The sequence below is a fragment of the Chenopodium quinoa genome, unplaced genomic scaffold (genome assembly GCF_001683475.1).
Source record: "Chenopodium quinoa cultivar QQ74 unplaced genomic scaffold, ASM168347v1, whole genome shotgun sequence".
In the NCBI taxonomy this organism is placed as follows: domain Eukaryota; kingdom Viridiplantae; phylum Streptophyta; class Magnoliopsida; order Caryophyllales; family Amaranthaceae; genus Chenopodium; species Chenopodium quinoa.
The window spans coordinates 4,068,030-4,087,739 of record NW_018742329.1 but is presented as its reverse complement, the minus strand read 5'-3'; the positions used below and the strand labels follow the sequence as shown (position 1 = coordinate 4,087,739).

The window sequence follows — 19,710 nt, the reverse complement described above, 5'->3', positions numbered from 1 at the left end:
CATAAGCCTCCCTGGTACAAAGGCATTTTGGAAGTCACATATCAAGTCCGGGAGAATGGATTTTAATCTGTTCACCATGCATTTCTAGATGATCTTATACAAGGAGTTACACAAACTAATCGTCTTGAAGTCCTCCATCCTCTTTGGTTGCTTCTTCTTTGGGATTAGAGTGATGAAAGTCATATTCGTCTCTAAGAGCATTGTTCCAAAAGCAAAGAAATGCTGGTCACCCTTAATCACATCTCCTTTTATAGAACTCCAATGCTCTTGAAAGAATAAGGGAGGGATGCCATCTGGGCCTGGAAATTTCAACGGGTGAGGGAGAAGGCCGCTCTTTTTATTTCATCTTCCGTAAATGGGCGGTTTAGGCTTAGGAGATGGGCCTCTGTTAGTTTCTAAAGGCCCGAAATCCAGTCTTTAGTTTTGCTATTCACTTCTTGGGCCTGGGCCTATAGGACTCCATCTTTGAAAAGGTCCATGAAGTAGTTTTGGAATTTGGATTGGATCTCCTTACCATCTATTATACATTGACCATCCTCCTCCAAAGCTCTAATATCCACCTTTAATTGTCTTTCCTTCACACTCTTATAGAAGAAGGTCGTTGACTTATCCCCTAGTCCATCCAATCTAAACTTTGCACGTTGTCTCCAATACCACCACCTTATGCTTGCCTCCTCTTCAAAAGCTTTCCTTTGCTCTATCTCCTTTCCCAAGTTTGCTAAATCGGTTGAAGCATCACGTGGTTGAATTTCATCAAGAGAATCCTTTAACTCTTTCCAATCAATCCCAAACCGAGTCTTGCTTTTCGTTAAACACCACCCCCTTACTTCTTTTAAACAGTTTTTCAGCTTTCTTTGTACTCTAAATAGGGGGGAGCCTTGTATATGTTCTTTCCAAGTCCCACTGATTAACTCATGTATTTCCTTCATTTTAATACACCATGTTTCCATCTTATAAGGTGTTTTCTTATTCGTAGGAGCACGTTCAGTTTCTAAAATCAATGGTGCATGGTAAGAAAACATTATAGGTAAATTCTAGACTCTTGCGTTTGGAAAGGATAATCTCCATGAGCTATTGGCATAGGCACGATCGAGTTGCACATAAATTGGGGAATGAAATCGGTTATTACACCGGGCAAATATGTTTCCTACTACTTGTAACTCAGAAACTCATTGGTGATCTTCCACTCATAGAATCTTTTGCTGCTTGGGATAAGGGTATGAACCCCTATCTTCTGAGTACTGGTTTCAATTTGATTAAATTCCCCTATCAGCATAAATTGGCCTTGGAACCTGATCATTAGGTCTTGTAAACTAGACCAGACCTTATCTCTAAGAGTAAGGTAAGGGGAACCATAAACAAAAGCAAGGTAATAGTTACTTATCCTGCTACTAATATATTACACAAAATGACATTCGACAAGACTGCTACGATATCAATATTCACCCTATCTGACCAACAAAGAAACATACCCCCTTTGTTGGCTAAAGCATCAACCCCCGTACTACCATTAAAACCCATCCTACTAAACACAAAAGTTAGAGAATTAACACTACACTTAGTTTCACTTAAGAAATACAATCTACGTTAAACCTAGCCGAAATAATCTTAATAATAGGGAAAATTGGGGAGCTATTATCGCTTGCTCCCCTGTAGTTCCAACTCAGACAATTCATTTTCCTTCTGAAGGTTGTGGACAAGTTGTGCCTTCAAACTCATGCACATCCATCTCCTTGCTTGTAATCTCATCATCCAATCCCATGACATTCTCCTTTGCGGATATCTTCAGCACTTGGATTCTCACTTTCAGGTTGTTGTTCTCTTCTACTTGCTCAAATTTCTCCCAAAGGTCATCCTCCTTACTTAGTCCAATCTTGCACCTCTTGCTACTTCCCCGGGTGCTTTTCAGTTCTCCTCCAGCACCTTTTACAACCAGACCTGATTCCTCTTTCATTAGATGGTCGCTTATGAGCATTCCTCTTGGTATCCCCTTTTTGTCCCATGTTCTTCATTACTCTTGAGCTCCACTTTTTCTTTCTAGAACCTTCTTCGGAGAATATCCTCCCCTTTCTTCTTTTGTATAGCATTTTTCTTTTCTCATGAGTGTAGTATTCAAGCTCAAAATCCGAGGACTCATGCCCTGAGTCTATGTCCATATTCTCCGGCTTGAGACCTGGCTCCATGGGGGCTGAGGAAATGGAAGACGGCGCTGTAGTGTTGAAAGAGTCAATCGACGTCGAGGAGTCAGGGCTTGATTTCTTCGGGGATTGAGGGGAGATGGAGAATTTCGAGGAGCTTGGCGAGGAAGCTACCATTGGACCTTTCAGTTTAGGTCAACAGTGAGCAGGGTTTGTTGATGCAGTCTTGGTAGCTATTTTCACCCCTTTTGCGTAAGAGTCACCCATAATGGAGCTTAATGAAACATAGGAGTGGGTGGCTTGAGTCTTACGGTAGGTTTCTAACTCAGATGGGTTAGCCATTAGGATGGGAAAAGAAAACTATATATCCCTAATGATTGGGTCAACCAGGATAGCTTTTGGTCTAAAAGGGTCAAGCAGGGGATTTTTGGTATAAACTTTGTCTATGGGACATAAAAGTACTCAAAAATCCTCTACAACTTCCATTTTTGTAGTTGACATGGTTGGAAAGGTAAAAGCAGTTGGTGGTTGGGTCTGAAGTGGAAATGGATAATGATAGATGAGAGTGGTGGGGTTTTTATGCTTAAAAAATGGGGGGAAACCATTATAACTCAGAGAATAAATGGGAATAATAGGGGAGTTTAAACATTGAAAGTCATTAAAACTTTTAGGTAAGGGGGAGTAAATGATAGCTTCTAAAAAATTGAAATATAAATGGAGAGAGAATAAAGCAGGAAGAGAGAGGGACTCAGACGAAGGAAACCACCATTTTGTGTCTCGAGGTCCCTTACGTGTCAGATCCCCAGAAGAGGCGAAGAGAGAACGGTCAACTAGAGGGTAGGGGTTGAGCGTTGACATTAAAGACACTGCTGCTAGAGAAGGATTAAAAGGGGTACCTGGATCCACGTGGCATGACTTGAATAGTGGAAAATTTTGATTGGGAGCATTCCCTTCAGGATGAACCGGGTTTTTCTCCTGCATTTGAACCGAACCAGGTTCAAAGTTTCCAAATTTCAAACCTCCTAAGACACTCCGGCCCGCTTTCCGTTTGCTCACCAAAGTTGTTCCTGAATCCGACTATCTACACCAAGGTGTGGCAAACTTCCTCTTTGTGCCCTGTCTTTCCTGAATATGTTGCATGATTGATTTCCACACGAGTACTCTATTTCGCTAGGATTGCAGGCTTGGAATGAATATAGGCTGGATATCAGAAATACCCCTTCTCGATCTGATTGAAGCTGAATAAGGTATGCCATTACTGGGTGTATTCCCTGGCGCTAATTTGGATGGAATTTGTGTTTCTACCTCTTCGATGCTTCTCCTTCTTTTCATTGAACTCTGCTCTACATTCTGTTCATTGGGTGGGACTTCACTCGCCAGCCTCTTTAGAGCTCTGTTGCTTGGTCCAGACTGGCCAGAACTTGAGGAATTAGAAAGAGCTTGAAGAGCCAGAGTCATCCTCATGCTGGTCCTGGTCTGAATTATTGCTTCCTAAATTATCACCTTCTTCTGGATTAGGAGGGGTATGTAATGATGACTCTGAAGCAGGACTTGGGTGGGGATACACTATGAGATTTACCCTTGAAGTTCTGAAGCGTTCAATATCAGGTAGACTCGTTAGCTTCTTTGAGTACAATGGAACTGGGGGTCTCGCAAGAAGCAGATCATAATGCAACCCACATAAGCCCCTGATTCTATAACTCACCTCCTTGTGAGCTAGACTTTGTGGAGATTTGCAATGAGGTTGTCTATGGCCAATTCTACCACATGCATGACAGAAGATAAACAGTCCCTCGTATCTAAGGGTGATCCAGATAGCCTTGGATGGAGAGACTTCATAAAAGAAGCCAGGAACAAGAGGTTTGTCCACAGGAACAACAACTTTTGCCCTCATTAAACTATGAGGTCTATCATCCAGAGAGGGTTGATCGAACCTTATAATTCTACCCATTCATCTAGAATTCTTCTAGCCATTTGAGGTTGGCACTCTGTTGTGGGTAGTCCTACTTTTACCCATAAGGATGATTCCGAGAAGTCCATTTCCATGACATTCGATTCCATTAGCCATCCTTTGAAGATTACTAAAGCCCGTTTATACGAAGTTGACACCATTGACATTAGGTTGTCTCTGTCCTCCCATGAGGTGCAGAAGAAAAAGAAGAGATTCTTCTCATGACTTGTTTTCTTCACTAGGATGGCTCTATCAGTTTTCCAATAGTTATCCACCCAAGTTTGGAGTTGAACTTCACTAAAGACTCTGTCATCAATTACTTTGGCTACAACTGCTACAAGATATTTGTCAACATCTTCCGGAGTATCATAGTTTTCCTTCAGGATGCCTATTCCCATTCTATTTAGGGTTAGACAATTGCAATTAGAAGTCATAATTGGGAGAGAATTAATGGCAGAAAAAAAAGTGATGTAGGAGAAGGAACTGAAACAGTAACGCTTCTCTATTAAAGAGTAAAGAGAAAAAACACTCTCAATTCTAGAGAGAATTAAATGATTTTAGCTTAAAAGGGTATTTAGGAGGGGTGTATAGTAGTAACTAATCTAACTACTAGTAAGGCCCCGTTCTCTTCACCTTAATTTTGCTGAACTGAAATTATTTTTACTGAACTGAAATTAATTTTGCTGAACTAAAATTATTTTTACTGAACTTAAATTAATTTTACTGAACTGAAATTATTTTTGCTAAACTAAAATTATTTTTACTGATTTTCTATTATAATTTCTCTTTAAGAAAACTGAATTTTATTGAACTGAACTTATTTTTATTGAACTGAAATTATTGTTACTGAACTGAAATTTTTTTTACTGAACTGAAATTATTTTTACTTAATATTATTATTTTAAGGTGAAGAGAACAAGGCCTAAGTAGAGGTTGCATTTAGCAATCATGTGTTTTTTGCAAAATACCCATTGATTAATGTCATTTTTTTTTTACACACGTCATTTAAACTTGATTATAATCATGAAAAAGGTTGTTTTCGTGATTCTTTAATTATATTATGTAGTCATTTCTCACAAAAATATTTTGTGACAAATTTCCTTTATTCTAACAAGGCAATCGAATTGCTTAGAATCCCAAGAAATGACAAGGTACATATCAAGGAGTAAACTAAACCTCAATCAAAAGATCCACCTCAATGCACAATTTGACATCTAAAACTAAAATTATCTAACCTATCAAGGATTAACACTCGTAAACATGCAACCAATTCGTTCGCTACAGAGGGGGCAACCTGTTATAACAAGACCACACACTTCTACAGGCCACAAAATCATCCGCGCAACGTATGGACCGAAGAAGCTGCTGAATACTTCACTAGCTTAAAGGAAAAATAGAGGGAAAAAATGAAGAAAATTTAGTTCTCTATGCTACACTTTACTCAATATTATTTAATGGGTAAAGAAGAATGAGAAGAATACAATCGTTAAAACTCGAAAATTACAAAGCGTACATTGAAGTTGATGATTGAAAGCTTCATTACGTAGACATTCAAGGCTTAAATGCAGAGAAGACCACAACTGAATTGTGACCCCCGAATCCAAACGAATTTGAAATAGCTGCAAAATCATGATACAGGTTCATTAGCATTAAAAAAATTCCTTAAAAAAATATTTCTTATTTTTGTCCAACAATAGTAGTCAGACTTACAATGTATGCAACTTTGCATTAAAAAAAAATGTGCTTTACAGGATGCTAGAAAGTATGTTATTATAATTAAGTTTCAAACTATACCCTCCTAAAAAGATCATCAACATATCTTACTAAACAGAAAAAGGTTGCAGGGCAGATTCTTGGAGGTTGTCGAATTTGTTGAAGTACATGGAGGGAATTAAATGAATATTGGATGAATGAGAGAAACAAATAAATAATGACTTATGGTAGCATATGCCTCCAAATGACGGACAATTTATCTTGGAGAGGTGCTGGGAAAGATAAACATAATGCAATAATGCAGTATATCGGAAACCTAATAAATAGGCACCAGTAAAAAATCTCCTCACTTTGCATTTCAATTGACAGGAATTACGTACGAGTATAATTGCAAAATTATATTCAAACATGTTGAGGTTTCATGGGAAGGGACAACGTGACCACTATTCCTAGACGAAAGGAATGTAAGATAATGAAAAGTATTATGGCTGAAAATCTTACCAACATTCACTTCGTGCTGTTGCTTTTCATTTGGAACTGTGTTAAATTCAACTGATGGTTCTGGATTCTGCATTAATATGAATAGTGTAGTTAAGGCTTCAGAACAGCAATTATGGGGATAAGAAAGGCAATAAAGAAATTTAGTATGAATATGAATGGAACAGAATATATACATAAAAAGAGACTACTTTGTCAACGAAATATTTCAAAATTCCTTTCTGATTTGACTGATTGTATTTAATGATTCTTTGAGTCTCTTTAGTATGCCATATAATAAAAATAAAAAGTCCTTGCTCAGACTAAGGCTCAATAATAAATAATGACAAGAACCTGAGAAGAGCATAAATAACAATTGCTTATTAAGAAGTTGCTACTGAAAATAATTTAAGGCCTTTCATGATAAAGAGAGATTCACAACTTACAAATTGATTTATGGTTGGATGTAGCCACCCTGTTGTACAAGCCTTTACGGTGGCAATAGCTTCCATACCCCCAGCAGCACCAAGACAATGCCCTATCATAGACTGCAGAGCATATACACATATAAAGGGATGAGGATCTTAATATTATACATGAGAAAGCAGACGCATAAAAACTTCACAGTTTAATTTTAAATTAATGAAATTACAAGCAAATGAATAAAAACATAAGACAGTCTTACCTTAGTTGCATTCATCTTGATCTCAGATGTGTTTTTGAACACTTTCTTTACGGCATTCACCTCAGCTAAGTCACCAACAATTGTGGAGGTAGCATGAGCATTTATGTAATTGACCTGAAGATGTTCAATGATAAAAACATGTATCAAATTTTGCACAGTATAACTTCTTAAATTTAATAACTATGATGTCAACACTCATATTCTAAGCACTTTCTCCATCTGCAGAAGTCTCACAGTACTAACTACAGACTATCAAGTGTATCAACATCTTATGAATATGGCTTGACAACCAAAATAACTACCATTATGATCATATGTAAGCAAGCCTACCTCTTCAGGTGAGACACCTGCATCTTCCAGGCTTCTCTCTATGCATGAAGAAACACCAAGTCCATCAGCTCTTGGATCAGTCATGTGATAAGCATCACAATTGACTGCACCTCCCAAATACTCGGCAATAATTGGTGCACCTCTTTTCATTGCATGCTCTAAGCTCTCCATTACCTGAATGTTTAAAGTATATTTATTTCATTAGAGAAAAATGTGTTGCCGTACACATGCAAGTATATTACATCACCTAAAAATAACAAATGATATTAAGCTAAGTTCTTCGAGTAGGATTACTGCAGCGAATTTTCACACTTTCACTTAAGGAGGTTTGTTTTGTACAGAGTACTTTTATGTTGAACCCATGTTTTGTAGTTAAAAACACATGAAAACCCTTGGGAACTCTTAAGTGATATTGTCTTTTAGGAATACAGAACTGCTAGATTCTCACTAACCACTCTACGTGTGTCCAATGCTTCCACTGAAGGACCAATATGGTTTCCATGGCTAAAGGTTATACCACACACAAAAGAGGATTTGGGACCTTTTTTCAACTATTAAGTGAACAGTGGTGTGATTATGTACTCCATAAAGTATCCCACAAGATCATGCATACCAGATACCACATTGGTGAACAGCAGACATTAATGAACAAACTACACTAGCAAGGAACTCAAAAATGTGATGGACATGTTCAATGAGCTAGACCATGATTGTTATTGGATCAGGCAAAGATTGAGGAATATAAAATTCATCAATCCAAAACTAGAAGTGAACTTAGATAATCAATTCCTGGCTCCATCTGTTTCCAAATAAATGTAGTGGCGGCAATATGTTTTCCAGAAAGAAAAAAAAAAATTGATAAGGAAAATAGGTTTCATTGACCAAAATTTTGAATCTGACATGAAATATACAGCAGCATTATTCTGCAAGAGTATGGAACTAAATAAGAGTTGGAAGACAAAATTTAAGTTGCATTTTATGAGAAGTTTTAAGATAAAAGATAATCTAAAATTTATAACATCTTACAAGAGCCACCTGACTAAAAATTTATATCAGTATACAATGTCCAAATCATAGAGTGCAAAAATGCTTTGCTATATTTAAGCAACATTTTTAAGGGCTGCATATTATTGAAGACAACGAAGCAGCAGATAATTTCAAAATTCATTAAAAAAAGGACCTGCAGTTTAGATTTCAAAATACCCAATATTACCTAAAAGTTTTTCAAGTGTACTGCTTTTGACTTTCGCAATTTCCTAACAGAAGGTACTGCTTGTTTATGATCCTACTCCAGAAAGAAACCATCATAAATACCCAGACTTGAACCACTTTCCACTACCGAAGTTTTCTTACAGACATGAACATTCAAACGATAGATATCTAAAAAATTCTAATTTTCACTTAAATTCACATGCTTTAGACTACGAATCATCAATGACTAATGCACATATAGTTTTAGATATAGCAGCCAAAAGAGAAGACCTAATCTTACCAGAACACCAGATCCTTCACCCATTACAAAGCCATCCCTGGCTTGGTCCCATGGCCTTGAAGCTGTCTGAGGATCATCATTTCTCTGTGACAAAGCTCTACAAGCAACAAAACCTCCCAAACCAATAGGAAGAATTGCAGCTTCAGTTCCACCAGCAATCATCAGGTCAGCTTCTCCACGACGGATATGATTGGCAGCAGCATAAAAGCAATAATTTGAGGTGGCACAGGCAGTGGAGATTGAATAATTTGGACCCATCAAACCGAGATCAATGGCAAGCAATGCGGAAGCCATGTTAGTTATGGCATAAGGAATAAAAAATGGAGTTATTCTCTTGTGACCTTTCTCAATTAAAGCTTGAACACCATCAGAAAACACTGTGAGCCCACCCATCCCAGTTCCCACAAGCACACCTGCTCTTACTTTGTCAATCTGCAAGCATATATCAGCAATGATTAATTAATACAGCAAATGCAAGTATTTGATAAAGGGAAAAAAGTATCCCTGCATACATGGTAATGATACGCACATAATACAAAAAATTAAAGATAAGCCGGAGAAATCCAGCTATGACCCACAAAGTTGCAAACTTCAACCAAATCTTAAGCAAATAGCTTGTTAAAACACAAATACTTCATATTTAACCATTGTACTATCTATAAGGCAAACCTTTGGAAACATAAAAATTAGAGCCAAATTTGGAAGTTTCAATCCCGAGCCTAAAACACAAACATGACTGAGCACAAATAAATCAACAGACATTTGGTTTTAGACCATATTTTATGTGACGTGAAATTTTAGAATTAAGTGAAATTACTATATTTTCCCAGATTTTTTTTTAACATTATTACTCCGTATTAAATGATTTGCTTGTTTGAAACACTAAGTATCGAGGGTGCCCTAAATACTTTACTTTTCTTACAATATCCACCATCGCTATCGCTTAAGAAATATCTACATATACTTGGCTTGGCCTCCATAAAAGTTTCATAAACATAATGCAGGAGCGGACTTGCACCATATTCCTAATGTTTTTGCTCTACTAAAATAATTCACAAAGGGTAGTTGAAGGATTATAACAGACTAAAGATTGATCAAACGTGTAAATTGAACCTTAGTCATGAGATAGTTTTTGTAAAAATATATAACCAATTCTACAAGATCAATCAATAATCTCATATAATATGACTGTTATAATACTTTTAAAGGCCACAAAAGTAGATGTAGCAAATAAATAGGGAATTTCTGCTACAACTACATTGATCAAGAAACCTATTTTTACCACCAACTACATTCTACTACAAGTTAATGACAACTTCCCAATCAATGAAAGAAAGGACCAGAATCCCTACAAATTGACCCATCAATATTAAGAGTATGAGAGTTTTATCTTGAAAGGTGAAAGAGACCCAATAAACATATACTTCATATCAAACTAATAAAATAATCCAAAGACAACTTCGTAAGACAGTCCATTTTCCTCATACTTTCAATAACAGTAGACACTCCGTCATTTCATCAAACACTTGGTCTGCATAAAACCATCTAACAGAAAACGACATAATCATAAACTATTCAATCTAAACTATGAAAACAAAACAATTCCCACATCTAAATAACATCCAATCACACAATTAAACAGTACCCATTAATCGGAATTCAAAAATCAACCACTAAAATCACAAAATTCAAAAAACCCAATCAAAAAATCATCAAATAAAAGGAATAAAATTAAACCTTGGAGAGTCTATCACCAGAAAGATCAGCAGATTCAAGAGCTCGTTTTCCAGCAACAATGCAGTACCTCAAACAGTCATCAAGACGACGGTCATTCTTCCCATCAATATACCCTTGAGCAGAGAAATCCCGGATCTGCCCGGCGAAGCGAGTCGGGAATTTCGAAGCATCAAAACGATCAATTGGACCAATCCCACTAACCCCATCAAGAAGCTTCTGGTAGAAAACATCAGGGTCATTCCCAAACACAGAAACAAGACCCATTCCAGTAATCACAACCCGTTTCTTAGGATCCGTTTCGCGTTTCGGAGCAACAGCAACCTGGGAAGAAGCCCTAGGAGTGAAACTAACCCTATTAGAGGACTTACATTTTGATGGGCGAGAAATGGAGAATAGAGAATTGGGGTTTCGACGAATCGAATCGAGCGGCGAAGGGCGGAGAGTAGGGGAAGGAGAAGGGGTAAGAAGAGCCTGCATTGTTGTAATCAGGGAGTTTTAGAGAGAGAAAAATGGAGGATGAAGAAGGCGGAGAAGGAAGAAGATGACGATATGGTCGAGGAGAAATGAGAAGAGAAGCAAAGAGATGATCACTTGTTTGTTGCAGTTGAGCTGTGTGACCAGCTAAAATTGAATTTGTGTTAAAAGTGGAAAAAATAGGTATGAATTTATAGGATTTTAAATAAACAAACTCATAAAATAAATAATAAAAAAAAATTAACAATCCAAGTATTGCGATTTATAAGTTCACAACTAACATTAATACACAACCTTTTTGGCGAGACTAGAAATATTCTTCTATGATTGGTGTTTAGGAAATATATTTAAGATCTGTGATTGAATTCCGTAATCAATATAAAATACTTTGTACTCTATGCTCTCAGTGCGTTGGATAAACATTTAAAATATTACCTAAAGTAGTATTAATTTGAGAAAGCATGATAAAATCACGCGTCGATCGGTGTAATTAATGTTAATTTTAATTTAATCTTTCTACTTTTAACTAGCTTATTCAACGCCCTGCGGCGTTCGTTAGTATTTTCCTTCTATTAGATACATTTTTCATTATATATGTCGTTTTTGTTAGAACTAGATTTAAACTTGTGCAGGTTTTTATTACTCCATCCGTTTCACATTTGTTACAACACTTTTTATTTTCGGCCGTTTCATATTAGTTGCAACACTACTATATTTGGAAAGACCCGTCATTATTTTATAACAGGCCCGGCTTTAAGGAGGTTTTTCCTCACACACGTAACAGGGCCCCCAAAAATCAGGGGCCCACAATTTTAAAAAAAAAAATCATTGACTTAAAAAAAATCTACTTTACCTATTCATCTTCTTCCTTGTAAAAACCTCCATTTTGAAACCAAAACCCAAAAAATCTTCCTATCCAAAATTCAATCTCTTTTGTCTTTTGATTTCCAAAACAAAATTAAATTCACTCAATAATTATCATTCATAAACGCCTATTTTGCCTAATTATCTCCAATTCACTTAATTTTTTCTTTTTTTTTTGGCAAAATTGAAGAACAATTTATACTCTTATCAAAATCAATGACGATTCAATAGATATTAACGGTCAAAATTTTATTAATTTACACTAATTTCTAGATCAAGCAATACACACAAAATATAGTAATTTCTAGATCAAGCAATACACACAATTCAGTTTTCTTTCAATTTTAACTCAATTCAAAAGGTGGAAAAAAATGTTAATGGAAGCACTCAATATTCTGGCGAACTGTTCTTGTTCGGTGGATCTGGAGTGGGCAAAGGTTGATTACTTGATTAAAGAGCAAGTTGTATCTATCTATATATATTTGTTATCTTAATTTATGCATAATTTTTTTTAATTCTGAAATATAAATTGTTGTTTTTTTAATTATGGCTCCTAAAATTAGGAAATATGATTCTGGTTGTGAAAAACGTCAAAAAAAATTTGAAGAATTGACTCAATCTATAAATATGATTCTTGTTGTGAAAAACCAAAAAAAAAAAAAAAACAAACCATTTTATAATAATAATATTTTAAACCTTTTATAAATAGTCCTTTAAAAATTTAAGGGCCCAATTTTTATAATTAGAACAGGCCACCAAATTGCCGGAGATGGCCCTGTTTTATAATTTCTCTCTCCATCCCACTAGCTGGTTGAAATTGAGAAAATTAGTCTAATTATGTAGATGAGAGGATGAAATAAACTATGGAAATCATTGCAAGGGGAAAACTGCTTTCTCTAGTAGATATTTTACCATACTCTGGTTTGTAAGAAAATAAAAATTGAGAAATATCTTGATTTGCATGTCATGGGTTAAGTAGGGTTAATCAGGAGCTTATAAGTTAGTCAAATGTTAATACAGGTTTAATAGGGTGAATGAGAGAAAAGAAAAAAAAATAGTGGTCAGTGTCATTAATGATTTAATAGCACGCATCACACTCTCTTGAATAGTTAATGGTGTTTTAGCTACTAGTCAAAGTTAGGGTACTGACGCACTCAATCTATATTTCAAGGTATTGAAACTAATTTTGCCTTATTTATATGAATTATGAAGTATAGAAAAATCAAAGTAATACAATTATTTAAGATTAGATGGAGCAATGATGTCAATGTTAGATACTTCCTCCGTTTCTTTTTAGTTGACACGTTTCTTTAGTCACGTTTGCCAATGCACAAATTAAATCATTAATATCTTTAATTACCAATAAGCAAAAATTATAAAACGTTGATATTATGAAAATATACATTTTGACGAATCTAACAAGATCTCACTTGACTATATTTCTCCTTACATATACATCACAAAACATGGTCAAAGGGAGGTGTGTGAATAGTGTTAAAGTCAAAACGTGTCAACTAATGAAAAACTGAGGTAAAATTATAGACTTAAGCTTTGATATATTAATTTTTCTTGTTTTGTTTATGGGCTTTAATTTTTAAAGTTAAAAATTGATAAATTGTTATTGCTCCTATTACTTGTCACGTGAAATTTTATCAGATAAGTAAATCCTTAAAATAATAAAAAAAATTACATTCTTTTTTCCCAAAAATTATAAATTATGAATTTAAAGGTATTATGGATTACATAACTACTTCAACCTAATTGTCCTTTTTTTAGAACTTTAATAAAATCGTAGTCATTCATTGCACATCAAAATCAAATATTTAATTTATTAATGTATGAGACTTAAGTGGTGCTTAGCTGGTTGTTGAATAGGATATAGTTATATACAATCATTAAGCTAACAACAACTATAATCAATAACATTAATTTTGTAATAGTGTATCAATTAAATTAAATTAGAAACTAGGTTACAACAAAGTGATTACATTTCAGCACGTAAAACACAACACAATATAATATATCTTACTATAATACACACTTGATGCATCACCCAGTTTAATTTGACATGCACGTTATTCATATTACCGTCAATGAACATCATAGAATGCCATTATTATAGAATTCAACATTTTTCACATGCAGGCTCTATAGCTTGCATACATGCACGTGGAATCATCTCGTTCACGTCTCCATAATCTCCAAATGTCAGAGATAGAAATTATAGAGGATACCATGTCACCATATCCTTCTAGCTTCTGCAGATGAAATTTTAGAATTTACACTTATTTAGCGGCCGTAGTTGAAGCAAATACAACTAATCACCTACTCATCCCCCAACACACAAATCCTAATCCCTTCGTTATTCCCCAAGACAAAGAAAGTACACAAGCAAGCAAGAAACAACCTACCCTTTTAGGGTTAACCATCCCCTTTATTTTTATATATTTTTTCTTTGAGTTTTCTTTGAATTCGACGATGGAGTGACTAGAAGAATACTCTAATTTCTCCATTGAAGAGGGTTACGAATTATATCTTCCACCGAAATCATACTCCAATTTATCCTTTGAAGCTGCTTATAAGATTTCTCTATTGGGTCACCGATGGCCATGGCCCATGGAAAGGGAAGTGAGAGACGTCACAAGTGGCCGATGATGCGGTGCATGGAACTTGGTGGAGGAGATTGAAGACATGCCACGTGTTATTACACATAGCCGTGCTAAACTCCTTAGTACCTCTCGGGGTTGACTATCATCAAACTTGAGTAACTTCTGTTTTCTTAGAATAAAGCTCCAAGGATTCCATGTGTTAGCCAATTGAAAGAAACTTATCAATGTATGATACAACTACTTCATTCATTCATATCTCCTTCGCTACAAAGAATTTCCATTTCATTAAAGTTGGAGGTGAAAGTAGAGTCCAAGAGCTTCCAACGACAAGTCACATGCCCAATTTGAGCAAGAAACAAAGAAATTATGAACGTTTGAAGTTGATCTGTCCAAGAAGTCGCGAGGAGCGCCCGCTCCCCCAATAAGGAGCGTGTGCTCCTTACAATAGAGTGTCCGCTCCTATGGGCGTTACTTGAAGTTTCAGTAGTGAGGAGCGCCCGCTCTTTCCCTTTAGAGCAGCCACTCCCGAGGCCTTGTTTCCAACGGACAACTTCTTTCCTTTTATGCTTCTTTTTGCTAGCTTTTAATCTAAGCCTTTCATTTGTAATCCAAGGATTATGATTTAAGAACTTTATGGTTTGTTGTAAAGCCTTTAAATAGGGCTAAGATTTTTTTATGGATGAACTTTTGCTTAATTTTGAAATCAATGAGTTTTTTCTCTATATACCCATATTCTTTGTGATTATTTGCTTTCTTTGTGATTGCTACTTTGTAATCTTTGTGGTTACACCTTAATCCTAGCTTTACTTTGTGTTAGCTTTGATTAAGAATCCCTATTTCATATATGTTGGTGATTGTTGAGATAGGTTTATTATCTTGTTTTGCTGATTTGAAATTGTTGTTAGTTGATTTCTACTTCTCTTTTGTTGGTTATTTCATAACAATTTGGTATTAAGAGCCTAGGTTATTAGCCTAGAAAGATCCTACCTTTTGAATTTCTCTTCCCCCTCTCAAAAAATCTCATCCTTATTCCCATAAAATTTGAATTTTTCTCTCAAAGATACAAGCTTTCTATCTACAAATATGGATGATAGGTACTTTATGAAGATGATGAAAGTTAAAATGAGCATTCTAGATTGGGTGCTCTAGAAAGGAAGTTTGATAGACTTCTTGAATTCTTAGAGAATAGAAGAAGGAGAAGTCCAAGTGGAGAAGATGGTTCGCATTCTCCTCACTGGAGAAGGAAACACCACCAACAACGGCACCATGAGAACAACCGTGACCGAGACATACATCTAGTTGGAATTTTCGGATTTTGAAAGTAATCTTGATCTTACTGAATTTCTTGATTGGGTTAGCACTATGGAGAAATTGTTTGAATGCATCATTAAGCTTAAGAAACATGCATGTTTGATATATAAGAATTTTAAGAATCGTAGGACGATTGATGGAAAAACAAAATCACATCTTAGGAGAAATTGAAGAAACACATGAGTCGAGCTTTTGTTCCTAGAGGTTATTTGCATGATGTTTCTCTTAGGTTGAATGCTCTCAATCAACAATCTATGTTCGTGGAAAATTATACAAGGGAGTTTGAAAAGTGTCCGCTTTGCAATAGGTAGCGATTCTCGGAGGGGCTTTTAGTTGATTCGTGAGTTGGTTCTAAAAGGGCCGGTAAATCATCGGCTACACAACGAGAAAATACAAGTTGATATCTGATATCAACTTGTTTTGTTAATATCGAGGGAATGTTGGTCTTTTTCTCATTTAAATGATGGGCAAATATGTCTTTCCTCATTTACTATGGCGTTCCCGTAAAAAGCATCCCGTTTTGAACAATCTTGACATTAACGAAGGACGTTTCATTCCCTCATTTGAAACCCAGTGTAGACACCCATTTGTGTCTCCCCAAAACCAGACCCGGTGATGAATATTTTTCACATCGAATCGTAATCGAGTGAATTGAAAGTGTGGAAAGTCTAGTGTTGCGGTTAGTTTTTAATTCTCTTATCTCTGTTTTTGAAAACCTATTTTATGAAATTAGCCAATTCAGTTTAGTTTGGTCCATAACAAGGGTCCAGTAATAGTGTAGTTGGATTGGGTTCGAAAAGAGATTTCCAACGATATATATAAGCCTAATTCCGATGAATAATGAGGAAGTTATGGCCAAATTACTAAATTGGGCCCAGTTTGATCTTTATATGCTGCCCAATGATCTAGAGGAGGGCCTATTATGAATTATCATTCCTAATGCAATTAGGATTGATTATAGTTTTCTAGAATCTTCTAGAAGGTTCTTTTGAATCCTAATGTGATTAGCATTGATAATTGAGTTTTATGAGTTTTATTTGGAATAAAAGAAGTGTTTTAAATGAAATTACAGTTTTACCCCTCGTACGGACTTATACGCTTAATTTTATCAAAAAATAGAGAACGTGTGGGAAAATTGCCTGCAACGCCACACACCAGGCTGTCGCCTAGCGACAAGCCTATCGCGCGGCGACAGAGACACTTGTGGCGCCAGCGTCGTGTTTTATTCCTCTTAAAACTCCAATTCTTTTTTATCATATTTCGGGCTATTTTTCATTATAAATAGCGTCCTTAAAACTCTGTTTTGAATCACCAACTCTCATCAAGAATTTCTTGATTCTCTCTCCCTCTTTTTTAACCAGCCTTTTACAAACAAAATTCCTCATACATTAGATCTAGACACACCTAGCCAAGTTCGAAGTTGCCTTCTCCCTAGACGTGAAAGGTTTGGTATTTTTGAGGGTGTCCCAAATCTCTATTTCAATTATTAATTTAATTGTTTGTTTTATTATTTTTCTTGAAGTTACTAACGCGTGTATTTTGTTATTAGAAAGAGGTACGATGAATCCAAGTAAGTGCTTTATTTGTTTTATTGGTATAATGATATAGAAATCATGTTTAAGTTGTTATTTTGATTCCTAGTATCATGTTCGGATGTTTTCCCAAGTATCATGTTAGGATGCTTTTCTTAGTATGATGTTTAGGGTAAAGAATATAATGTCAATTATGATTTCTATGATGCCTCTTATTGTCTTTCCTAATAAGAGCATGTTAGTATCATGTTAGGACTAAAACTTTGATTTTTATTGTGTAGTGACATGCTAGGGTTTGGTATTAATCTTGTTAATATGATGCCTAAAATCTTGCTATTAATATTATGCTTTAACATGATTATTTTAATTATGATTATTATTTGTAATTTATGATTTATGAATATTATGTTGCTTGATGGTTTCTATTGTTATTGCTTGATCACGCCTTTTATGCATGTTTAAAGGAATTGGTACTTGTAATCATGCTTAATAATATAATTAATAATCTTGTTTAGGGTTAATTTGATTATAACTCAAGTGATCACCAATAATAGTTTTATTTGTGCATTAATATTCAACCAACATAGATAAACAGGTTTAGGGTAAACCTAATGATTGTATGTTAGTCAGAAAGCGCACATGAATACGAGAAGAATAAAGTAGAGGCCTATTATTAGGCCAGGTTCAATCTCTTTTAGATTGGATTTGTACCTTCATCCCCGAACTTCCAGTTTTGGTTCCAGACCTATGGAGTTAATGATCTCTTGGATCGTTAAGGGGTGTAACCTTCACCCTGTGAACGGTTTACAAGTTCTTAACTTGTTGGCGACTCTTTTGCTCTAGCTTCCTTCCCTTTGGACGCCACTATACTTTAGTGTATGATCGCAGTGGGGTTCAAGTTTGGGGTAATGCTTGAAATATTCCCTACACCCAGCCACCTAGGGTTTTCAATACTCCATGCCTCCATGGTTAGTTGCTCAATCTTCAATGGTTAAACCATCAACGAGGGCCTCAATTTCGACGACGCTTTATCACGGTATCTGGTACTGAGGACCTTAATTTCCTTATTTGAAGTGGAATGGACAAACGCTAATGATTTTTTACGACGACAGACATGGTTGCGGCGTTGGTTAGTTTGATTTCATAAAATTAGGTAATTGAATTTATTTAATTTGGAAATTATGGTATAATAGGTTGTTTGTCGAATTGTACTATGGTAGTGGAATGTAATTTTGAATGCAATTAGAATCGTAAGTTTTTTTTTTAATTGCGATTCAATTTGGATTATAGATGTTGCAATTAGACTTGTTTTAATTTGATTGAATATTGATATTGTTGTATAATTCTATGACTTACTATGTTATTGGTCTGTTGCTTCTGATGATAATCATAGAAATTGTTAATTGTCACCCCAGTTGTTAAGATGTTGTTTGATATAATAACATGGTAATGTAGCTATAAAATATGGATGGGCGGAGGTGTTTAAAGAGGAAGTGGAGTTAAGTAGTTCTGTAGCCAAGATCGAAGTTCCAATTTTTGTTTTTTTGGGTGATCAACCTCATTAACCTATAGCTAGCAGATCACCTTCGTTTTCTCTCTCCTTAAGTTTTTAAGTCATGATTTTCTCTCTCCTCCTACTCAGATCTCTATAAAGTAAAAAAGTAAACAACGGTAGTCTTTTTATGAATTTAACTTCCAGAACACATTTAGGAAAACAAAAGGGCAAAACGGAGTACAACTCAGCAAAAAGATTATTTTATGAATACTTTACTAAAAGCTAGGCTATTATTTACGAGATTTCCATGATATCAACAAAGATTGTTGAGATCTGATAACAATGGGGACCGGCTCCTACACAACCATTGTCGTCTTGCCATTTCGAGTTATCCATTCACACTTATAAGTCTATGACTTGTTGTTGTGAATGTTATTTCTCTATTTTGAGTGGGATTGAAGAGGTCCCAAAACATAAGATTGCTAGGAACATTGGTTGTCTTACCTTGAGAGGAAGCTAAGGCAAAAGGTTAATGTTTATGACAATGGAAGTTTTGATCATGTGGTGCAAAAGGCTTTGAAGTTTGAGCAGTATGACAAGATGAGTAGTGCTAGTAGTTATTCTAAGTCTACCTTCCAAAAAGCTTTTGCTTCAATAGGTGAAGCGTGAACCACACAAACCTTTGCAACTATGATGGAAGAGGCTATGTGCAAATTTGAAGCTCTTATATTTGATGGAGAATTATTTACACCACATTCTCTTATTGATCACCAAAGAGACTATGGTGCACCAATCTATGATGAAGAAGTAGTGTTATGTCGAGTCAACAAATTGCAAAGAGGCATTACCCATGATCTTAAATGAAGTAAACATGGAGTCCACATTTTATGTTGATGATTCTT

General features: G+C 35.5%; 1 protein-coding gene across 3 annotated transcripts; it reads right to left on the bottom strand.

Moving 5' to 3' along the window:
• Positions 1-5,190: 5,190 nt before the first annotated feature.
• Positions 5,191-11,182, bottom strand: LOC110690511 (3-oxoacyl-[acyl-carrier-protein] synthase I, chloroplastic-like). Of its 3 annotated transcripts, none has more exons than XM_021867379.1 (8): positions 10,524-11,182; positions 8,787-9,218; positions 7,295-7,468; positions 6,965-7,078; positions 6,726-6,827; positions 6,304-6,370; positions 5,603-5,708; positions 5,191-5,470 (listed from the first exon to the last, which is right to left on the bottom strand). In XM_021867379.1, exons 1-7 carry the CDS (start codon positions 10,998-11,000, stop codon positions 5,641-5,643), a joined length of 1,434 nt encoding a protein of 477 aa, XP_021723071.1. In that variant the 5' UTR covers positions 11,001-11,182; the 3' UTR covers positions 5,191-5,470; positions 5,603-5,640. The 3 variants fall into 3 exon arrangements, with proteins under 3 accessions (XP_021723071.1, XP_021723063.1, XP_021723055.1); XM_021867371.1 differs by having other exon boundaries at positions 5,191-5,466; XM_021867363.1 differs by having other exon boundaries at positions 5,191-5,708.
• Between the last annotated feature and the right edge of the window lie 8,528 nt (positions 11,183-19,710).